Source organism: Pleurodeles waltl, chromosome 12 (assembly GCF_031143425.1).
Source record: "Pleurodeles waltl isolate 20211129_DDA chromosome 12, aPleWal1.hap1.20221129, whole genome shotgun sequence".
Taxonomy (NCBI): Eukaryota; Metazoa; Chordata; class Amphibia; order Caudata; family Salamandridae; genus Pleurodeles; species Pleurodeles waltl.
The window spans coordinates 361,658,230-361,683,195 of NC_090451.1; the positions used below are offsets into that span (position 1 = coordinate 361,658,230).

Sequence of the window (24,966 nt, forward strand, 5' to 3'; positions counted from 1 at the left end):
AAAGCAATATTTACAATGTAGGAGGCAGTAATAATACGGAGAGCATGAGTCTAATTGTTGGGAAGAAGTATTAACAAAGTAAAAGGCTGTATTAATGTGGACAGCAGGAGTATCATTGTGGAAAAGCCATATGAACAATGTAGGAGGCAGTATTAATGTGGAGAGCAGGAGTATAGTTGTGGGGAAACCGTATTAACAATGTAAGAGGCATTATTAATGTGGAGAGCAGGAGTATAATGGTGGTGCATCAATATTAACAATGTAGGAAGCAGTATTAATTTGGAGAGCAGGAGTATAATTGTGGGAAAGCAGTATTTACAATGTAGGAGGCAGTAATAATGCGGAGAGCATGAGTCTAACTGTTGGGAAACAGTATGAACAAAGTAGAAGGCAGTGTTAATGTGGGGAGTATAATTGTGGGGAAGCAGTATTTACAATGCAGGCGGCAGAATTAATGTAGAGAGCAGGAGTAGATTTGTGGGGAAGCAGTATTAACAATATAGACAGCAGTATTAATGTGGAGAGCAGAAGTATAATTGTGCGGAACCAGTATTATCAATGTAGGAGTCAGTATTAATGTGGAGAGCATGGGTATGAATATGGGGAAGCAGTATAAAAAATACAGGAGGCAGTATTAACGTGGAGAGCAGAAGTACATTTGAGGGGAAGCAGATTTACCAATGTAGACTACAGTATTAATGTGGAGAGAAGGAGAATAATTGTGAGGAAGCTGTATTAACAATGTAGGGGGCAGAATTATTGTAGAGAGCAGGAGTATATTTGTGGGGAAGCAGTAGTAACAATATAGACAGCAGTATTATTGTGGAGAGCAGGAGTATAATTGTGGGGAACCTGTATTAACAATATAGGAGTCAGTATTAATGTGGAGAGCAGAAGTATATTTATGGGGAAGCGGTATTAGCAATGTAGGAGACACTATTAATGTGGAGAGCAGGAGTATAATTGTGGAAAAGCTGTATTAACAATGTAGGAGGCAGTATTAATGAGGAGGGCAGCGTATATTTGTGGGGAAGCAGTATTAACAATGTTTGAGGTGGTACAAATGTGGAGAGCAGGAGTATTGTTGTGTGGAGCGGTATTAATGCTGTAAAAGGCATCATTAAGGTGCTGAGGAGTAGTGTCATTGTGGCGAAGCCATAGTAACAATGCAGGAGGCAGTATTAATGTGGAGAGCAGGAGTATAATTGTGGGGAAGCCGAATTAATCTAGGAGGCAGTTTTAATCTGAAGAGTAGAGGTAACATTGCTTGGAGCTGTAATATGACTGTAGGGGGCAATGTTAATGTGGAGACCATGAGTATCCTTGCATGGACAAGTATTAAAACTGTAGGAAGTTGTGTTCATGTAGAAGTCAGTATTTATAATGTGGAGAGTATTAGTGTAATTGTGGGGAAGAAGTATTAGCAATGTAGGGGTGGTATTAATGTGAAGAACAGTAGTACCATTGTGTGGTGCACTTGTAACAATGTTGGAGGCAGTATTAACGTGGAGAGCAGAAGTATATTTGTGAGGAAGCAGTATGAACAATGTAGGAGGCAGTATTAATGTGGAAAACAGGAACATATTTGTGGGGAAGCAGTATTAACATTTAGCATTCAGTATTAATGTGGAGAGCAGGATTATATTTGGGGGGAAGCCGTATTAACAATGTAGGCAGCAGTATTAGGGCAGAGAAGAGGAGTATTGTTGTGTGGAGTGGTATTAACAATGTAGGAGGCAGTATTAATGTGGAGAACTGTAGTATAATTGTGGGGAAGCCGTCTTAACAACGTAGGAGTCAGTATTGATGTTGAGAGCAGGGTTATAAATGTGAAGAATCAGTATTAACGATGTAGGAGGTAGTATTAATGTAGAGAGCAGGAATATAATCGTGGTGAAGCCTTTTTAACAATGTAGATGATATTGAAGTGGGAACAACATTGGTAAAATTGTGGGAAACAGTATTAACAATGTAGGAAACAGTGTTAATGTTGATAGCAGGAGTAGAATTGTTTGGAAGCAGTATTAACAATGTAAGATGAAGTATTAACGTGAAGCGAAGGAGCAGAATTGTGGGGAACCAGTATTAACAATGCAGAAGGCAGTATTAATGTGGAAAGCGGGAGTGTAATTGTGGAGACAATATTAACGATGTAGGAGGCAGTATTAATGTGGAGCTCAGGAATATGCTTACTTGGAGCGGTATTTACACTGCGGGGCGGAGTATTAAAAAGTGCAGAGCAGTAGTATCATTGTGGGGAAGCAGGATTCTCAATATATGAGCCAGTATTAAAAATGTGTGAAGCAGTAGTATATTTATGCAGTGGAGAATTAACGTTATGGGAGGGATTATTAAAAATGTGCGAATCAGTAATAATATAGGGACCAGGGGATGGATATCCATAGTGCAGCAGATACATTGGCACCAGGGGTATGAATGACCCCCTGCACCCCAAATATCTCTTTCACTGCCCAACCAGAGATCATTAGTTGCATTAGGGCCTGTTGCAGTGCAATGTTAACACGTAGGGCACAAGATCGCGCTCCTTGCATTTTGTTCACTTTTTTGTACTTTGTTAAACGTGAAACGGAAATGCAAATATGGATCAGTGCAATGATGAATAAATAAACATGTCCTACGTTTTTTTTTTTTACCTGAGACTGTACTGGATGCTTTTTGTCTCCGCCATCGTTGTACTAGCTAAGTAACAACCCCACCCATCAATTGTCAGTGTTGCCACTGCTCGTGATTTTTTTTTAATGTAGCGAAGAGTTTTAATATTATATTAATAGTGTCTTATGTATTTATATTAATAATACATTACTCTATATATGCACACACACACTAGCTATAGTAAGTAAATGCAGTGGTGTTAACATATAAGTACCTTTAAAGGAGGCAGTTTTAACAATGTAGCTAACAGCGTTGATATTCTGGGACAGCAGTGTTAACAATATGGTGCACAACATTAACAATGTGGGGTTAAAACAAGGTTGGGGTGCAGCAGCGGCAGTTCAGTCTCTCCTGGCAGCCGTCACAGCTAGCCTGGTGCAGCGCGTGCAGCGTCGCCCATATCCGTGAAACGTGGCGGTGCGGAGTGCAGTGATAGGGCTGCTGGACTCCAGAGTCGGGCAGCGGCTGCACCGGTGCAGTAGTGGGGCCCGCCACAGCTGCCCGCTGCTGGAGGCCGGGAGCTTCGCTCTCCAGCGCCTGGCGCGGCTCATGCGTACAGGAAGCTCAGCCAAGCGTGCAAGGCGCACATCGACCGTGAGTCTGAGCTACTGAGGGAGAGGAAGAGACGGCCGGATAGTGCTCTCGAGGGGGTGAAGAGCCTCGCGTGACGCCGGGGAGGCTGGGGTGCAGGGGAGGCCGGAGGTGCATCCCTAACCTGTGTGCACGGCTCCGGAATCCAAGAGCCGGGCTCTGGTCTCCCCTACAGGGCCAGGGGTCGGTCTCTTCACAAGAAGGGGGCAAACAGCGAAGAGTGTCAGAGCCGTCACCAGCGGCCACCTCGTGAGCCCATAACTAAAGTCCAGGGTGCTGTGCACAGGACCTAAGGGGTCACAGCAGCACGGAGCCCCTTGCCACCTCCGACCTGCCTGCACGGCGCCGGATCCCAGAGAGAAATGTCTGTTCCATAAGTAGATGGGGAGCTGGGGGTGTGCACGCTGGAGGGGCCGCGGGGACACGCACTGCAGCCCCCTGCAGCACTGATCACCACACATTTCACCCAGGCACAGTGGCACCTGGTCAGGACTGGGGGAGCATCAGACCCCCTACTGGCGGACTTACCTGCTACTCGGACAACCTCTGCTCGCCCACTGAGATACAGTGACGGGCCGGGCCACTGAAATGCGCGGACCCAGGGCCAGTACTCACCACAGACCCCTGCAGAGCTTCCGTCTGCGTGTCTCCCCATGACTACATCACAGCACACGGGAGCAGCACCTCGGACCTCCGTCGCCACAATCCGCGAGGCCACCCCCTGCCTGCACAGCTCACGAGCCCTGGAGCCAACGGGCTAGGCTGCCTCCGCACCGCGCACCACTGACTGCTCCCTGCTTCAGCACCATGGACGGCGGCCCAGACCCGCCCGCACAACCCCAGGCACCCGGGCACTCTGCAAGCGACTAACCGAGGGAACCAGAGCCCCGTGGTCTGTGAGCCCTCGCGCTGCTCCTGGAGCAAATAACCCAACACCCTACACAGCTCCGCTAGAGAGAACCCGTCCCCCTGCATAGAGAACCAAACACCCTGCACCGAGAACTCAGCCTCCTGCACAGAGAACCCAGCCTCCTGCACAGCTCCAGGCACCCGGGCACCCCATAGCTCAAAACCCTACTCAGCTCGCGCGGGAGAGAACCGTCCCCTGCATATAGAACCAAACACCCTGCACAGCTCCAGGCACCCAGGCACACTGCAAGCGACTAACCGCGGGCACCACAGAGCCCAACACCCTACTCAGCTGGTGCGGGAGAGAACCCGCCCCCTGCACAGAGAACCTAAACGCCCTCCACAGCTCCGGGAGCAGAGAACACGCCCCATTGACAGAGAACCAAACACCCTGCACAGAGACACAGCTCCTGGGGCAGAGAACCCGCCCCCTGCACAGAGAACCAACGCCCCCTGCACCGAGATCCCAACGCCTTGCACAGCTCCTGGGGCAGATAACCCGCCCCCTGGACAGACAACAAACCCCCCTGCACAGACACAGCTCCTGGGGCAGAAAACCCGCCCCCTGCACAGAGAACCAACACCCCCTGCACCCAGATCCCAACCCCCTGCACAGCTCCTGGGGCAGAGAACCCGCCCCCTGCACAGAGAACCAACACCCCCTGCACCGAGATCCCAACCCCCTGCACAGCTCCTGGGGCAGAGAACCCGCCCCCTGGACAGAGAACAAACCCCCCTGCACAGAGACACAGCTCCTGGGGCAGAGAACCCGCCCCCTGGACAGAGAACAAACCCCCCTGCACAGAGACACAGCTCCTGCGGCAGAAAACCCTCCCCCTGCACAGAGAACCAACACACCCTGCACCCAGATCCCAACTGCCTGCGCAGCTCCTGGGGCAGAGAACCCGCCCCCTGGACAGAAAACCAAACCCCCTGCCCAGAAAACCCAACCCCCTGCCCAGAAAACCCAACCCCCTTTACAGCTCATCTGAACACAGAACCTGACCTCCTGGACAATTCCTGGGGCACAAAACCTAATCCCTGCAGAGAGAACTCAACACCCTACACTGAGAGCACCCGAAACAGTTCCTGGGGCAGAGAACCCGCTCCCTGCGCAGAGAACCCAACACCCTGCACAGAGAACCCAACACCCTGCACTGCTCCTAAACAGAGAATCCAGCGCCTGCGCTGCTCCTTCAACAGATAAACACAACCACTACTGAGCTGCAGGAACAGACAACCCGACTCACTGCACTGGTCTGCTCCTGAGACTTAGGACCGAACACTGCTCAGGCTCTTGAAGAGAGAACCACGAGCCCCTTCCCACCCACCCTTCTGTGAGCGAGAACGCGCCCCTTACACGGCTCCTGGGTCAGAAAATCCAAACCCAAGCAGAACACCTAGGACAGAGAACCCAACACACAGCTCCAAGGACAGAGAACCCGACCTCCGGGAGTCCCACCAACGCCCCCACCCCCCAGGACAACCCTGCGCAGAGGACCTGAAGGCAAAGGAGGTTCCCTCACATGCACCGCCCCCACATACGGAAACCTTGAACAGTGCGCTCAGAATCCGTGCACCCTCAACACACTGAACCACTCACGGGGGAAATCCCTGCCCGCCTCCTACACACCTCCGTGTGACGGGCTTTGAACTACAGTGACAGTGGTACAGCAAAATAATGGAGTACAGGCGGTTCTTGTAGCCTTGGCCAACCTGCACAGCTCCTTGAAGTCAGGAGCGCGGTACTGGCCGAAGAGAGTGGGCGCTGTCTTCTAACATTCTCGCACAGCTCCCGGTCCAAGCGACACCCTCACCACCACGGACTGCACAGCACTGTGGTGGAGGCAGCACCCACCGAGAGCCTCTGCCCCTCCCTGTACGGCACCGGGGAGCGTACAGCACCCCGCCCACCTCAATCGCTGCACAGCACTGGAGAGCGCGGGCAGCACCGAACCACCAGCCCGACACTAGTGCAGCTTTGTAGAGGGCGCAGCACATCCTATCCTCTTCTGCCACAGCACAGCCCAGGGACCAAGTCTGCCCCTGCACAGCACCCATAACCGTTATATTGACCTAAACTCGTTGTGTACAGCCAGCACCCCCGGATGGAAGTGGGGGCCAGCGGGACTACAGAAGAGCAGAGCGCCCCCCCACACCGTGCACTGCGCGCAGTTGAGGGGGGAACCCAGCACCCCTCCCTTAGGACGAACATGGGGCCTGGCATGGCCCGGACAGCACCTTAGCACCGTCCACTGGGTGACCCTGCACCCTAAGCCGGTGCTAGGGGGTACCAGCGAGGTCTGGAGAGGATAAGTCGGTCAGTGGGTGTTTCCGCTCCCCTCGGAATCTCTTGGCGACAGAGACTCTTGTGAGAGCCCGCACTGGTGAGGATAGACCGGTCCGGCCTGTGTGCTCAGCACCTTCCACCTGGGCAGGCGATAGAGCGCTCCCTGCTGGTGACGCTGGAGAGGATAAAGCGCTTTCCGTGTTTTTACATCCCCAAGTACAGCCCCCTGCAGATTCAGCATCCGATAGAGCAGTCCCTGACTTACTGTTTGGGCTAGACCGCTTGGTGTGTACTTCCGACCCCATGGAGAGCCGCTGCAACCTGAGCAGGAGATAGAGCGGTGCCCGCCAGTGACAGTGGTTGCGCTACAGGGGATAGACCGCTCTCGTGTGTACTTCTGTCCCGAAGGAGAGCTCTAGCCGACAGAAGTGTGAATAGAGCGGTTCCTGCCAGTGACACGGACTGCGCTGCAGCGAATAGAGCGCTCTCGTGTGTGCTTCTGCCCCGAATTAACTCTCCTTAACAGAACTGTGGATAAAGCGGTCCCTTTAAGTGACAGAGGCAGCGCTGGAAAGGACAGACCGCTCTCGTATATGCTTCTTTCTGACCATAAGGAGAGCTCTAGCTGACAGAGATAGAGCGGTGCCTGCCGGTGACAGTGGTTGCGCTACAGAAGACGGACCGCTCTCGTGTGGGCTTCTGCCCCGGAGGAGAGCTCTAGCTGAGAGCACTGCGGATAGAGCGGTCCCTGCCAGTGACAGAGGCTGCGCTGCAGATAGACCGCTCTCGTGTGGGCTTCTGCCCCGGAGGAGAGCTCTAGCTGACAGCACCGTGGAGAGAGCGGTCCCTGCCAGTGACAGAGGCTGCGCTGCAGATAGACCGCTCTCGTGTGGGCTTCTGCCCCGGAGGAGAACTCTAGCTGACAGCACCGTGGAGAGAGCGGTCCCTGCCAGTGACGGGCAGCGCAGGGGAGGATGGATTGGTCCATGTGTGCTTCCGTCCCCACGCAGAGCTCTCGTTGACAGCACTGTGGACAGAGCAGCGTGCGCCAGTGCCGCCGGCTCTTCTGTGGCACAAGATAGAGCGCTCCGTCTGCGCTTGTATCCCGAAGAGGAGCGCTTGATGCTGTGCAGGAGCCCGCAGTGACCGAGTATGAAGGTGCAGTGACTGCTTCCAGTCCGGAGAAAGCGCCGCTAGTACTCTCTGCCGCCGGTCCCAGGTCAGGACACGGAGGGATGTGTGTCGGTGCCCCCTGCTGACACCCTTGGATCCGCACTGCACCCAAGTCCGCCAGGCACCACCCATGTGCCACCGTTGATTGCAGCTCTTCCGGTGCCCTGCATGGGCTAGCAGCCCGGATCACCACCCTGGTGCAAGAAACATGGCACTAGAAAAAGTCTACTTTGTACTGAAAGGTAAGTGAGCTTGGTGTGTACACGGGACGGGAGCCTGAGCACACGCAGGCTTCCATCCGAGGACGGGTACTCGTAACTCCTGCAGAGACCTTGTGTTCAAGAGATGCGATGCAGTGCGTGCAGCGTAAGCAGAAATGCTAAGTGCATTGCCCCTACATGTGCAGCTTTCATGGTGTGAGCGATCAGTGTGTTTACTGATAAGATGCAGCGCCCCATTGTAGCGGGGACGTCCTAAAGCAGTGCCCCAGTGTAGCGGGGAAGCCCTATAGCAGAGCACCAGGCATGTGCTCTTGCCAGCAAAAACATACGGGCACGCTTACAGCGTGAGTAAACTCGATAGAAACAGTGCTCCAGCGCAACTTGCCGGTGTCCCGGTGTAATAGTGAGAGTTTTCATTACTGAGGTGCAGTGCCCGTGTGCAGTGTGTAGGTATACTGTGATTAGGCGATTTATTCACTTATAAGATGTAAAGCCGACTTAATCGGGCAGCCCACGCGGTCACTGCAAAAAAATGAGTACGCTATGAACATGCAATGGTGGCTGCTGTGCTCCAGTGCTGTGTGCAGGCCTCATGATGAGAGCAGGTATCGTTTTCACTGGTTCAATGGAGTGCCTTGTGCAAGTCTCATGATGTGTGTAGAGACTGCTAGATCAAGTACTCCGGTGCACTGGGTCATGATATGCTTGGGCAGTGGGCTTAGCGATAACATGCAGCGCCCTAAGAAAGTGTGCAGGTCTCATGCTGCGAGCGTGCAATGTAAGATGCAGTGTCCGCGTGTACTGTGTATGTCCTATACAGTGAGCATGCAGCGCTATATTTAGTTCTCTCATGCGCGATGCTGGTCTCATGATGCAGTGCAGTGGACCTGTTCTGTCCTGTGCGCAGACAGCTTAAGGTGCACTGCTCGAGTCCAGTGCGCTGCAAAGAAACGTTGGAAGTTACAATACAATGCCCCGGCGCAGTGCCCAGGTCTTACTCGATGAGGACACAGCATACAGTGCAGCGCTTCCGTCCAGTGTGCAGGTGTTGTTTTGCTCACAAGTACGTGCTGGTTGCGGCGTTTTCACTACAGTGTTTGTCTCATGCAGTGAACTGGCATCGCCTTTTTGTTTTGTTTACTGATATGCCGGTCTCATGCCGTGGGCAGGTAGTGAGTTATGTGGTGCCCCGTACAACAGGGTAGTCTAATGGAGTGCACATGCAGTGCAAGACGCAGCGCCCACAACTGTGCAAGCCTCGCACGTTAAGATTGCAGTGAACGATGAAATTAACTGGTTATGCGCACACCCCACTGTCTCACCAGGCAGTGGAACTTTTAGCATCCTCCACTGCAGTTTGCACATTTTACGCTGAAAGCAAGTAGTGGGTTGGTGAAGTGACCCAGTGCAGTGGTATTGATATTGACATATGTTTACATTTTATAGCGCCTAATCGGACATTAATGCCTCTGTGCAGGCAGTCTACGATGCACACACCTGTGCAGTGGGGGCTGGAGGCCTGATACCGCTAATGGGTATTTAAAAATACCTGGCCCCAGTACTGTGTAGAGTCTCGCACTTCAGACCGCTAGTATGCACACTGCAATAATGCAGCAACCTGTACAGTACAAGGGTCTCACCCTGTACCCAAACATCGTATCACTGCCAGAATGATCAGTGCAGATCGCATTCTGACGGTAGTGCCGAGGCGCCCGGAGTTGCTCCAGTGCTGATACCCCCGGTGCAGCCTCCAGTGCCGATGTGCCCGGTGCACCAGCTTATGCAGTGGCACGACTCACCCCGTCAACAGGCAGTAGGCTGACTGGCGAGTTGCAATGTGATCTCCACTGTAGCGTGGCCATCCCATGCACGTGAGCTGACATCGAAATGTGTCATGTGCAGTTTTCAGATCTGTTCTTGTGACCAAGCAGCCTACATCGCGATGCCTCTTCGGAAGTATGCAGGCTGTATCGTGTAAACTGGCACTGTGTCTCCACGCACTGCACAGCTTTCCAGCGAAGAGCACGCAGAGCAACATACATTGCGAACAGCGCAATCTGCTCGTCTCGTGCGCCAAGGATGCGGGGGGAAGACGCTGCGTTTGCACCCCTCGCTGTCAGCTGGCAGTGCGGCATTCAGCGCAGACACCCTCAGTGTGAGCAGCAAGTGTATCAGGCAGCGCGCACGGCCTTTTCCATCAGTAGGAAATGTAAAACGCAACACTGCCTTGCAATGTGCTGGCCTGTGAGCCGAGAGTAATCCTTGTCGAGTTTTTGTGCGCTTATTGGTGTATGCAGCGCGCATTCTTAGGACCTTGCGGTGTCAGCTGTGGGGTTTCTCTGAACTGCATTTACTGGACACCCCGGTTCCCCCAATATCCTGCCACGGGCTCAGTAGTCTTGCTGCTGACTTGGTCTGGAGCGCCCCCTACGGGAGACGAGAGACGTGGCAAGGAGCCAAGCGTGTCTTGCTAGAACGTGGAGTAATTGAATTAAAGCTGATGACGCAGGCCCCACACCATGAAGCCACAATACTTTAAGAGTAACTACACACCATCTCCTTAGCATCAGGGAGGAGCTACACTGATGCACACAAATGATAATGTGTGTGTGTCTGCGTATACATGTGTTCTTAGATACTGGCGAGGCCAGCTGATACACACAAATAATAATGTGTGTGTGCATGTGTGTGTGTGTGTCTGCGTATACATGTGCTCTTATATGCTGGCGAGGCTAGCTGATACACTCAATAATGTGTGTGTGTGTGTCTGCGTATACACGTGCTCTTATATGCTGGCGAGGCTAGCTGATACACTCAATAATGTGTGTGTGTGTGTCTGCGTATACACGTGCTCTTAGATACCGGCGAGGCCAGCTGATACACACAAATAATAATGTGTGTGTCTGCGTATACACGAACTCTTAGATAGCGGGGAGGCCACCTGATGGACACAGATAACACTACCTGTGTGTGTGTGCTTAGGTTCTGGCTAGACCAGCTGATGCACACAAATTACCCGTGAGTGTGTGTGCGTGCGAGCGCCTGCTTAGAGGCCAGCGAGGCCAGCCAATGGACATGAGGGAGGGAGACGACGAACTCTTAGGTAGCAGCAAGACCAGCTGACGTACACAAAGAACCTGTGTGGGTGTTTGCTTATCAATGGTGACACTAGGAGATAATTTGTCAAAATGTTCCTGACTACCCAGTGTCAACAGATGCCCCTAACACCTCAGAAGCGGGGGAACAGGGCAGAGAGGACAGGTATTAACACCTCTCTGTCACCACCTCCCCCTTCCCCAGAAGAGGTATTAGGACAAAGAGATCCATCCACGCGCCGTGCCACCAGTGCCACCAGTGTCACCACCCTTAGCACAGACGGCAGGCCTGGCAGAACCTCATAGTTGTAGTCTCTGCAACGAGGTTGCCTTAACGCGAGAGAGAGGAAGAGGCAGAGGGAGAGGAAAAGGGAGAGTGAGAGTGAGGGAGAGAGAGAGAGTTAAATAACACAAATGAAAGACATGTAAAGAGCCTTCAGCAATACATTCTAAGATAGTTATCTATACATGTACCTGTTATATATATATATATATAACAGGTGCATGTATAGTTTACTATTCTACACAGACATATATAGTGAAGCTGAGGGGAAGGAGGAGAGAGAGAAAAAAAGAAGAGACAAGCCCCTTTCAGTATAGATAAGGACAATACTGGATCATAATTTAAATCCATTCAATGATTTGTATATAGGACTCAACTCCTAAGGTGGCCAGAAACGAATTCCTGTTTCTCGAAGGAACCTGATATAACACATGTTTTAAGATGACTGGAAAGAATGGTTGTTTCCCAGATGAGCTGAGGGGAGGTTTTGGTTTTGTTTGGAGTTAGGCCAGTACTTGGTCAGTGCTTTGGTATCCTGGCCAGAGAACACTTGGCCTCTGATTGAGGCTTTGTTGAAATGGCGCAGTGCCTGACAATGGCGCTGCTTGTTGGTGATTTTTTTTTTTAACTGTGGGGGATGTTGGCCACATAATTAGTAATTAGTGTTAAGATAAACCTAACTTAAACTACGTGCCAGTGGAGTAGTATTTTAGAATGAGTGCTGTATGTGCCTGTCGGTCGTCACTGCAGGCTAGTGGACGTGTTTAGTGTTCTTCTCAGGTATTGAATTATTTTTTATTCTAAACACTGACGGTGGCTATTACAATAATCAGTTTTGGTACTTAATATGGCTCATCAGTGGGGGTTCAAAACATGTAAGGACTAGTCTGGAGTACCAGCTGTTTAACTCAGTGCTCCATGGGTAAAACTCCGGCTGTGTGAGCTGCAAAGTTGTTCTTTTGTGAACTTCACCTAAAATTTGTGATTACTATGATTGCTTTCCGTAGTTTACAAAGCTTTCTGCAAGTGGGATTTACTCAGTGCTTAATTTGTAAATAAAAACGTGCCGGTGTCCAAAGGCCTCCTCTTAAACACGCCTGCTGCAATTAAATGTGCAAGCACAGAATACTGAGGCAGCATAATCCTGAAGCCATCTCAGGCATCTTCAATCCATTCACAGCCACCCCTGCCCATTCAGCTCCCTCTTGCAGCTTTCTGCTTCCTCCCATCGTGGCGCTTTTTCACTTTTCTCTTCGTCCATCTTTCCCATATGTGTCTTTTGCTTGCAGTAAATGCTTGAGGCAGAAAAATAAGCACCGACCCTCACAGTGCTCAGCACCGGAAACAACAAGCACCAATTAAGCACTTGTTTTACTGTTAAAATTGAGACATTCTCACCCTCTGTACATTATTTTGAGGTAAAAAGATCGCCAACATCCATCCAGTTTCAAAGTTGTGATTAAAACAATTTTAAAGTAAGTTTGCAAGAAAACGGCACATGGGTTGTTAGGGGGTGAGTCAGGAGGGTGGCATGGGTGGGTGGTGGTGGGAGAGTGTGGTGGGTTCACCTGACATTCCGAAAATATTGTTCGGTAGTGTGGAAAAAGCATACAAGGCCTTAGATATTGGGAAAAAAGGAAATGCTGTAAGAACTATGGGGTAGGAAAATCAGGGGATAGTTCACGTAAAAAAAAACAACAAAAAAAACTTTGCACTTTTATAGTTGAAGCTTGGCAAAAGAGACATCTGATGTTTTGGGCATTTTCGGCAAGAACGCAGGATGCACTGCAATTGTTAAGGGTGTCGAAACGGATTACCTTCATTTAGCAGCTGAGTGCATTGCTTTCCAATTGGTGCCCCATTTAGGCTACAACATTCATCCCATAACAGGAAGAAGTTGAAAACTGTGGTTTAAATTCGTCGAAGCGCGCAGGCACCAATTTACTGAAAAAGGGTGCAATATACACATAAGAACGTAGTATGTGAGTCAGTCTTTGGGTGATTCGAAAACACTTCTGTCTAAAGCACCTGTAAATTACGCATCCTCTTCCTATGCCTAAGTATGTTGTTTTCATGTAAATTGATTTTATATCTGTTTTGGTAGCATTACGATTCTTAAGCTTATGCAATGTCTATATTATGCTTATGTATGCTTTAAAAAAAATTGGAATTCATTTTTTAAACACATCTTTTTATATAAAATAAGTATTGAATGTCTCCCCTACACACCCTCTCTCTCTCCCACATGTGTGCATTTCTGCAGAACTTATCTCTTGACCCTTCACCTGAATATTAGTTGAGAAAATAAATGTGAAAAGGAAAATGCACTGCAAAATGTTAGTTAATACCTCAACTTTAGACCCTGTGGTTGATTTTTACTCACCATTTCCCTGACCTCAACAGTGGAGGTTCACTGGTGTAACCTAACTCAAAACTATGGCCCTCATTAGGACCCTGGCAGACGACGGTATTTTGGAGAAAAGTACTGCCAACAGGCTGGCGGTACTTTTCCCCAAAATATGACATTGGCGGTTTGGCTCAAGCCAAACCGCCAATGTACCACTCCGTCTGCCAGGGCGGTAACAGCCGCGGGGCTGGAGACTTCAGTCTCCAGCCAGGCGGCTGTCACTGTTCCACCTGCAGGATTATGACCCCGCCTACCGCCATGGTTTTCGTGGCTTCCTTACCGCCACGAAAACCATGGCAGGAGGCACTATCAGTGACAGGGAATTCATTCCCTGTCACTAATAGGGGTCTCCCCTGCCCCCTCCCCAGAGTCCTCCCCCACCCTCCCCTGCCCTCCGCCTCCCCCTCCTCCTCCAGACCTCCCAACGACATACATGCACATTCAACCACCATCATGCAAATGCATACACACACTCATACCCACATTCACCCTCTCATGCATACATCCATTCACACACACATACTCACACACTGACATACATACACACACCCATGCATTCAGACAACACAACATACACGCACACTCACAACCATGCATGCACACACGCATTCCGCACACCACATACCCGCATGCACGCACACACAAACATACACCCATACCCACACACACACACACAACATCCCCCACCCCCTCCCCTGTCGGAGCACTGAATTACCTGATTGCAGGGGGTCCTCTGGCAGGAGACGGAACGGGGTGCTGCTGCCAGCAGCAGCATCCGCCAGCAGAACTCCGCCAGGCTGTGTCATAGGTCATGATATGGTCTGGGGTGGTCTACTGGCGTGGCGCTGCTGCTGTCAGCAGCCCCACCTTACCGCATCCGGAATTCCACCGTCCTTCTGGCGGAATTCCAGCTACGGTCATAATATTGCAGACGGTAGGTAGCCACGGTGATGGTGTTTTGGCGGGCATCGCCATGGCGGTAGGCGGTCAATACCGCCAATGTCATAATGAGGACCTATATGTTTATTGCACTTGGTGAGATGTGATCTAGTGGATCATTTCTAATCTTGGAATCCAGAGACTTCTGTGCTAATCCTGGCTTGGGCACTTGGCCAAAAATAACATCCCACTTTATTCAGTCTGGTTTCATCCAAATCCGACCCTCCATACTGCTCTGTGTACAACACCTCATGCTTGAAATGTTCCTGCTATAGTCAGGGGAGCTTGGAGCTAGGTATATATCGGGGTAAGACTGGCCTATAGAGCAATAGGGCAGTGCACGATGGGTTGGTCTGACAGGTCAGGGCGTGGGCCGTTTTCTTAGCTGTATACGGGCTTCTGTTATGGTCTGCTGGGCTAGTGTTTGCTGATAGTTTCCTGATATTAAAACAAACATCGCCTGCAGCAAGCTTAATTCCATGCAGTCTTTTATATTTCGCAAAACATGTATGCACCATGTCTTTATCTTCAAAACTGCCACATTTTGCAAACGTAGGCCACTTTTTCAGTTATCTAATCCACTAATGGCGTACCTTTTATTTTGGAGCTCGGGTCTATTTTCTGTCCCAGTCTGACCCTGGTAAATGCAGTCCTTTAAATGTTCAGGTGCTATCAGGTACTCAGTTCATGAACATCTTTAATGTGTAAGGGACAGCGCTGGCACTCCCCAGCACTGTTGCAATGCTTTTACTGGAATAGTGCCGGCTTTTCTTAGCAGCAGACAGGTACTCTGGGACAAGAAGTACCTTCACTTCTATATGACTATTTCAAGCACTGGGTATATGCTATATCAAATACTTAAAAATACATTTAATGGGCTATGCAGACATCAAACCCCCTTCCCAAAATCCACTTAGTGTTTCACGCTTTGTGAATCATGTGAAAAGTTTACATAAATTATGGCTCTGTGCAGCCATAAGTCTGATGAGCTCCTGGGAAAAGCTTTGTGAATGGGCCCCTGAGTTTAAATTGACATAATTTGTGCGATTTGAGGTGTAGTTAAATGCTGGATACTTATTTTTCACACGAGTCCTCACAGCATAAAATCAGTCGATCAACTCCCCCTTGGAATTACATGCTTTTCTTCATAACTGTGTCAAATGGTAAATGTTGTGAATATGCTAAGAAGACATAATCAGGTTTGTGGTCATTTACTCCAAAACTTATAGGCAAAAACACAAAAGTAGTGTTTTTTGGTTTGTCGCGCTAAATGCAGGCAGGATAAAACCGTCAAAGTTACACAAACATATCACATGATATCACAGTGCATCAGAGGGCATTAGCTTAAAATAAGTTTCTGCAAACTATGCTCTTTGTTTGTTTTAACAATACATCCATAGTGTAAAATTAAAGATGTAGTATAGGGGAGGCAGTCAAAACAAGGAGATTTGGGGTATTTGGAGCTACACCTTCTGGGAGTTGATACAAATTTTCGTTTTTACCTTTTCATTTTCTCACATTAAAATAGTTAACAGTTTAAAACCAGCATTGAAGATCCCTTTAATGGTGCATTTTCTCTGTACACTGGCCAAATGCTATTGGTTGTGTTAGAATTGGGGACTCTAGTTGGAAGTCAGTTTACACCGTGTCCAAGTAGGGACACTCACTCTAGTCAGGATAGGGGGGATACCCAGCTCAGATAACCCCTGCTCACCCCCTTGGTAACTTGGCACGAGCAGTCAGGCTTATCTCAGAAGCAATGTGTAAAGCACTTGCACATATAACACACAGTAATACAGTGAGAACACTACAAAAGGACACCACAGCAGTTTTAGAAAAAAAAATGCCAACATTTATCTGTGTAAAACAAGACCAAAATGAGAAAAATCCAACATACAGTAATAAAGATATGAATTTTGCAAGAATTTCTTAAAAATACAGTTCCTTGAAGTCGATAGCTCTGTCTGGGGCTATCATGGTGTCGTGAACAACAAATCCAGCAGTTCAGGTGTACTGCAGGGTCGCGGGCCAGCTACGGTGTTGGGAAGACCCGCAAACAGTAGCTTGGAAATGTAATGCATCGTGATCCTTGCGATGAGATCCGGAGTGCAGTGTTGCTGGAGTCAGCAGGCGTCGGCCTTGTTGGTTCTAGAGGACGGTGCAGGGATTGTCAGGCCCTTGAAGTGCAGCAGCATCGTTGACGGTGTCTTGGTGTTTTTTCTTCTGTTGCAGCTCAGAACACACAGTTCCCAGTGTTGTAGGCAGATGACCCTGAAGTCTTTGATATCCCTGAGACTTCCAACAGGAAGCAAGCTCTACTTCAAGCCCTTGGAGAAACTTCACAAGCAGGATACATAGCAATGTCCAGTCATTGTCCTCATTAAGGCAGAAGCAACAACTGCAGCAGGCCAACCCAGCAAAGCACACACAGTAAAGGGGCAGCACTCCTCTTCCAGCACTTCAGCTCTTCTCCTTGGCAGAGGTTCCTCTTGATGCAGAAGTGTTCTAGAAGTCTGGGATTTTGGGTCCCCTTCTTATACTATTTTCTGCCTTTGAAGGCAAACTTCAAAGGAAAGTCTCTGAAGAGCCAGCCTTGCCCTGGCCTGGCCCCAGACACGTTGGAGTTGGATTGGGTTCGAGACTGCATTGTGTGAGGACAGGTTCAGCCCTTTTAGGTGCAGGTGTCAGCTCCTCCCTCCCCACTCTTGCCCAGGAAGACTCATCATGATATGCAGGACACACCTCAGCTGTCACTGTCTAGAGGGAATGTACAAACTACCCAACTGTCAGTCTGACCCAGACGTGGATTCCACAGGCAGGCAGAGGCACAGAAGGGTTAAGCAAGAAAATGCACACTTTCTAAAAGTGGCATTTTCAAACAGAAAAATCTGAAAACCAACTCTACCAAAATATGTATTTTTAAATTGTGAGTTCAGAGACCACAAACTCCATATCTGCATCTGCTCCCAACGGGACACTACACTTAAAAATATTTTAAGGCAGTCACCATGTTAACCTATGGAAGAGATAGGCCTTGTAATAGTGAAAAATGACTTTGGCAGTATTTCACTATCAGGACATGTAAAATACTCCACTACCTGCCCTACCTTTTAAATACACTGCACCCTGCCCATGGGGCTACCTAGGGCCTACATCAGGGGTGACTTACATGTAGTAAAAGGGAAGGTCTGGGCCTGGCAAGTGGGTACACTAGCCAGGTCTAATTGGCAGTGCAAAACTACACACAGACACTGCAGTGGCAAGTTTGAGACAAGTTTACAGGGCTGCTCATGTGGGATGGCACAACCAGTGCTGCAGGCCCATTAGTAGCATTTGATATACAGGCCTTGGGCACACATAGTGCACTTTACTTGGGACTTACTAGTAAATCAAACATGCCAATCATGGATAACCGTTTCACCAATACAATTTACACAAGGAGCACTTGCACTTCAGCACTGATCAGCAGTGGGAAAATGCGCAGAGACATTAAACCAGCAAAAACAAATTCCAGCATATCATAAAAACGGGAGGTCAGAAGGCAAAACGACAGGGGAAACACGCCAAAAGATGCCAGGTCTAACAGGATGATTTTCAAAAACACTTGTCAAGAGGATGAATAAACTTTGTTTCCTGCGTGTTAAGGTTTTGTTTCTCTGACTCCTCCCCAAGCCTTGGAAAATCCTTCAGGCTCTCTCAAAAGGGGCCACCCCACAGTACATCCCTCGCCCCGTCACCACCTCGGAGGGCAGTGGGACATGACAGGTCCTGATGCAGTTATCATTATTTACAGCAAAATTCCCTTTTCTCAGGTCACATGCTTCAGTTCAGCCAGGCAGCAATGCTTCACCCACTGGATGCAGAGAAACTGGCTGAGATAGAAGCTACTATAAGAAAAAGCGCTCACTGTCAAGGACAATTTCAATTCACTGATGTACGTTTTTGAATAGAATTGAATAGAATGCTGTGCGCACCATTTTCACTCAATTCCTCATCATGCCCCATTTTCTGTGTTTTCTTTGATGGCGAGTGCTGGCAATTAAGTCATTCTGTGATCATCGGTCCTGCAAGTTTTAGTCCCGCTTCCTTGTCATTGGAATGTCTCGGTTTTTGGTTTGCAAAATTGGCCCCACCCCTACCCAAAGGGTGTGAAAGTCTAATAACAGGAGTTCTTTTCAAGTCCACACAATGCTCCTTTCCCCTGGCAGCGTTTATTCGTTGGCTAGTCTCGCCAAAAGGGGTTGCTATGTGCAGCTGGAATCTACAGGGCACAATGCAGCCTTCTTACCAGTGCCTATGCGGACAGAAACAGGAGATGTGCGCATAAATAACCTCGGATTGACCAAAACCTTACCTCCTTTGCCTGCCACCAGAAGAGAGTTTAATTCACCCGAAAACGAAATAAGCTGATTTTTTTGAATTTCGCTCGAAGTATACATTTTCTGCTTTTTTTACCCAGTTTGCCAAATCTTCTCGCTAGTCGTAAAATTGTAAAAACAATTCAATGTATCTTGTCTCAGATTTGGTAGGGGGAAGCCACATCGATTTGTACAAAAATCAATCTTTTAGTTACAAAAGTGAAACAACTGTGACATAAATAAATTAATCTAAAAAGGAATGGGTTTGGGAAAACGTATTGAGTTAAGAATTGCTAATTAAAGAGAAAGAGACAAGCTTTCTATATTCCTGATGTTGTCCATTTGCTGTGTTTTAAACCCAGTTTGGATTTTTTTTTCTTTTGTGAAGGAAAAATGTATGTACCATAGGCCCAGGGAAATGTGTACTGTATGAGCGCTCATTTCTGTAACACTAGAAGCTTTGGAGAGGAAAGGATTATGTTTACTGTTGTGCGCAATAAGAATGGGAATTATTCTCCTCAGGGAAGGAGAAAGTATGTTGTATTACCACATGTATTACCGCATAACCCCCGATTCAAAGGAGCAAAACTCAAAACGGTACAGTAATACCACACCTGGTAAATACCCTTCCTGGTACTGGTATTTTTTTAATGTGATGTTACTGCATTGCGGGGGGGGGGGGGGGGGTTGTGTAATGTACTCCCAATAGAGAGTGCTTCTGTTGAAAGAAACTCTCATTCCAAGCATCCTCAGCAAAGCTCTTTTCGAAGGGTATGCAAGTGATGGGCTTTGATACTCAAGAACACTCTCTCTTTGCTTTTATTATTATCCTCGGTTGTTGACATTTTTAGAAAGAACTTGTTAAACTCTAGAACTTACAGTGTTGATACTGTCAGTGAGCCAATGGACTGGTTCTTGTCTCTGCATCGCCTGGGGCCAAATTATTTCAGAAATCAACCAGCTCAAAAGAAGATCCTTGTCTTTAAGGCTCTGGGCACCATTTCGAGGCCTGGGTGGATGTGCTGTTATATCTTGCAATTTGCTTTTCCGAAGTGGTCATCCTCAGTGGTCAACCACAAGCTGACCATGATGTGACCATGGGTTTGTCTACTCTCTACTGCAGAGTATTCTGCACCTTGTCCTCCGCCATGTCCCACCTTCTGTTGATTGCTAAATCTGGGACTACTGTCCCAGACTCATGACCTTGGTGAGCGAATCTCAGACGTCCTTCATCTCCGCCTGCAATTTTCTTATCATCTGGCCTGCTAGGAGCCTAATTCATTATAATATATTAGGAAATAATGTAGCCTCCAATACCAGTTCCACAGTAAGACCCTTTGGACGAACTTTAGCTACATGCAGATGCTAGACATCTCTTCCTTGACCAAAAATCACTTTTTAAGGAATGGAAGGAGATGCTTCATCAGCTTGCTTTGAGATCATTGGCGATTGTTTGTTGGTGATTGTTTGTTGGTGATCTGAAACAAACCACGGTCCACACCTCCTATGTTGATCTCTTTTACGCTGCTTACCCGCAGATTGGTTAGACTCCAGCAGCAATGATCACTTCCCGTTCCACATTCACAGAGGGCGGTAGGAATGCGCAGGTGGAGCAGGTTACTGTTGTGATCTATTATTAATTCAGCATTAAGTTGTAAACAGAAGGCAAGGGCTGTAAATGTCAATAACAGGGACTCCATTTATATCCACACCAAGCCTCCCCTCCACCGCTCATCTTTCCGGGCAAGCCTTGTTTGTTGCCTGAGCTCACCATGTGGTTTTCTATGTGCATCTCGAATCCTTTTGCTTTGCAGAGAAGAAATGCAGAGCTGCAAGAACGGAATAAAAACAATGATCGTCCCTCCTTTAGTCACCTTAAGAAATAAACTTCAAAGTATATTTCCAAATTAGGTTAAAAACACACTGGCCTGCCATGTGGAGAATGTACGAATTCTCTCTCATTGTAGAACCAAACAAATCAACTTTTTTACCAAATCAGATTATCTCTAAAAGGTATATATTTTAAGAAACAAAACGACATGATTTGGGATTTGACAATCAAAATACCACAGAGAACAGTCCCCACAGTCCCAGAGTAATGTATTTGCTGTGCTTTACACTTAATTTGGACATTTATTTTGGTCAGGATGTGCCGAGCCATACTGAAGGTATGCAGTTTTAACAGTTGTTTATTATCGATTTAAAGCCAACTATTCTTGTCAGGAAGCTATTTATATTTATTATAATCATTCAAGAATGCTGTTGGCCTGGGGAGCATGTCAAGTGTGGAAACTGTGCAGTGGTCCAGTCAGAGAAAGACCCCAATGACCCAGTTTGTGTGTAAATGCCAATTTGCACCCAAAACAGGTTGTACTGGGAATGCAAACCTTGTGTGCTTGCTCCTACAATGTGTACCTGGTGAAACCTTGCTCGCACCAAAGGGATAGATGGCTTACAAGCTCTGTTAGCATATTATGGAATGGGGGAACAACATGCACCATAAGAATGTTAGTCATTATTCCCTCCACAGTTTTGTGCAAATTGCGTATACTCTAACTTGCAAACCCATGCGGTCACAAATTAGCAGCTGCGTAATATACACCAAATTCTGGTTATCGTTAATCCACATGGAACTGGAAATTCTGTGCAAAATTTGACCTAGAAAATCTTGCACTCTTCCATGGGGATTAATTTATAATAGCCGGAATGATGAGAAGGGATACAATCGGCCATGCATTAATCCTGCCCATAAGCACACATTTGTAGTAACTGGGTCCATTGTGTTTCACCTGGAGACTTCGGATTTCCAAGCAAAACACCTGAGGAAAATATTCCGGAATTGGTGTAGAAACAAAGATTCCCACTTTGTTCCACAAAAATATATAAAGAGGAGTATTTCTGACCCCACCTGGACTTACTGATTTCCCTACTATTGGCAGGGACGTAACTTCAGGGGCGTGTTTGGGGTGTTACATTCCCTAATGAATGTATTTCTTGGTAAATAGACGCAGACAGGTGCTTTCAGTCAGGTATGGTGGTGTGTCTGTCAGATTTCACCAGGAATGTTTACATACACACATACTAAAAAGCACACACACACACTCCTTCTGTTTTCAAAGTTGTCAACAATTTTGATTATTTTATAAAATATTGTGTTTTCTCACTTAGTACCCGTACCAATCCAAATTCCTGTCCCTCTCCACTGCCCCTTAAACCCGTCTCATGTGCCCGCTTGCCGTGTAATGTATTTAACATCATATGCCAGCCTGATTGTTGGAAAATCTGAAATTCACATCCCCCAATCTTACTGACCAAGCTACACCCCTTGGGATCAGTACCTTTAGAAGGGGGATATGAGAGAGAAATCCCCCTGATTCAGAACATTGTCCTTAGTCCTTCCTTGCTATTATCTTGTTGTCTATGTTGCTTAAAAGCTTAGGCAAATAAACATCTTACAAAGCACAAATCAGTAAAGAGCCATGTTTCTCAGATGGTTCTTGTTCTGCCTGTTTTAGTTACAGAGACACTCCACGTACCTTCACTCCATACTAAACTGTAAGGGTTTATACTTACAGAGTACTGTATACTGCAAAAGCCCTCTCTAGGTACTAGGGACTACAAGTGCTACTTTAGCTTGGAGGTTGTGCTTTCCATAGTCTATAAGAGCCAGTGTTGTTACTCATTAAAAAGCACAGCTTAATATCATATTTTTTCTGCTTGCCCTTTTATTAGTTATTTGCCTACCGATGCAAGCATCTCTTTCAATAATAAACATTGATTTGCCATACTCATGTTCATGCACCTGTGGTGAAACAAAGATTCCTGCTAAATTCGGCTTCATTGCTTTTCTACAGATAGAAGTTTATTGCTAGATTATCACAAAATTATATTTTTGTACAACTCAAATACTCCTGAGCATGCTTTACATTTCCAAGGTATCATAATACGTATTGTAAATCAGACAGTTGTACACTACCAAATGTGATGCATTTTGATTGGCTCCTAGACGGTCGATATCTCCCCAGGAGATTCATAGCTAGTATCTGAGACAGGCCTCATTACAGTATCAACCCACACATCATTGCACCGTCTTCCCATAACCGCTGTCTGTGAGGATCACAGTTTCAATAAAGGGCTAGAATTGTCATCTATCTCACAGAAAGGGCCTGCACTGAGGGACCTGCAACGCGAGTATAATCACTGTCCTATGCAGAAGGCTGAACATGCACATGACAGTGTTTCCTATATCTGCTACTTCAAGTTCAAGAAATAAATAAGTCCTCATAAACATTCCTTTCCATCTATTGGTATCATATATCTTTTAAAAAGTGTTCCTAGTTTGTGAAAATTGTGTAGTCTATGACAGTTCTCGCTTAGTTTAAACATAGTGACCTCATTTTTGTTTTTGTTTTACAATGTTAATTATTTTAAATTATATTTTAATTATCATTTAATGTAGCACTTTATGATGTATACAGAATATATTTTTATAGACAATAAATAAATATATAAGAAGTGTTTTATCATTTCCATATACTCACCTCACACTAAAAGTATTTTGAAGGAAGTGCATATTCACGAAGAATATGCAACTACTGACAAGAGAAAAAGGGAAAAAAGTGGAAAGAAAAAATGTGTGCCCTAAGAGCAACTCTATAGTGTGTCTCACTACTCATGGGACAGAAATCAATTCATTTTAAATACGGTAGCTGCCTGTAAAAAGGTTGCTTTACTCCAAATTAATCTATTCAGATACATTTAAATGGATTTAAAAACCCTCAATGTCTAGCACAGTGATACTATTTTAAATTTGGGGAGGTATTGAGCGGTAGAGAAGATGTTAGCCTAAGTAAACAGATGTTAAAAAGGGGATAGTGCACTTAGGCAGGGATCTCTCCCTAAAACCTTAGCCCCTTTAAAAATACATTATGTCTCAAAGTACTAAAAACTCATAAAGTCCCCTACATTTTTATGTAGCTGTTTTCATATCAGATTTAACACCATAATGCTCATTTATTTCAACTTGCTCAAGAGCCAATGTTTTTAGTGCTACAGCTCTGATTCCAGCAACATGTATTCTGGTGTGCCTCAGATTCGTCATGGATATAGAATGTTAGCACTCTAGTTGTTCAATAGAACTCTGTGGTAAAGCTACCGAGAGACAGCTGCTGCTCTTGGAAGTACATTTTTTACTCAGCATGGTAGACTTTTTTCCTTCTCACATACCTGTGGAAGCTATTTGTGAATTTATGAAAAATATGATTTTGTTTTTCATAAATTAGCTTATGGAGCTCCTTCCATAACTTCTGTGAGAAAATTATGAGAAGATTTCTTTTTTTCAGCCATGGTTCATCAAATCCCAGCAGAGCATTCACATTGTTCACAGGGTAAAATCACATTGAAACCCACCAGGACTCCTCAAAGTAGAATAATGCCACCAATAAATGATTTAGACTGTGACTAAAATGTATTGTCAAAATTTATATTTGTGCCTTTCAGCAACTCTCAAACCCAGCATTCATTCTAATGCATTTTAGTGGGACAAATATGACAGGGCCTTATTACCAAAAAATCAGACATAAATGCGTCTTGTAACCTTCCATCCAAGTAGTGCCATGAAAAACACACCCTGTTACAGTTTTGTTACTTTCACTCTAAATTGTAAGGGTCTGATTTACAATAGGAATACGCTCTATGAGGGAGGGTAATTCCAGGTAGTTATGGACTGCGCTTGAGAAGACCCCTTGGCTTTGCTTTGGACCCTCTGACCCCACCATTGCTAATAACTACATTGGAGTGCCCTCCCCCTTGGATAATAGTGCTTAAATATATAACAAGCTTGCTGAGGTATTATTCTCCCTTATTGTGTCACATTCCATGCATTTCAAATTATAAAATTTCATATACAAACTATGATCTTTGCAAAGCTTGCGATTTTAAATATGTTTCTGTGTAAGTGCCAGTTTCCTACGTCTTCATACGAGAGGCCGTATTACACAAAGTGCTATGGGAGTGCAACAGGCATTT

The 24,966-nt window shown here is 46.9% G+C and overlaps 1 protein-coding gene across 1 annotated transcript in view; it reads left to right on the forward strand.

The window, feature by feature from the left end:
* The first annotated feature begins 5,566 nt into the window (after positions 1-5,566).
* The window catches only part of NETO2 (neuropilin and tolloid like 2), a 267,840-nt gene continuing 248,440 nt past the window's right edge, over positions 5,567-24,966 (forward strand). Inside the window, exon 1 of the mRNA XM_069216613.1 lies at positions 5,567-7,878. Coding sequence (XP_069072714.1) covers positions 7,845-7,878 — 34 coding nt within the window. The 5' untranslated portion in view covers positions 5,567-7,844. The remainder of the gene's footprint in view (positions 7,879-24,966) is intronic.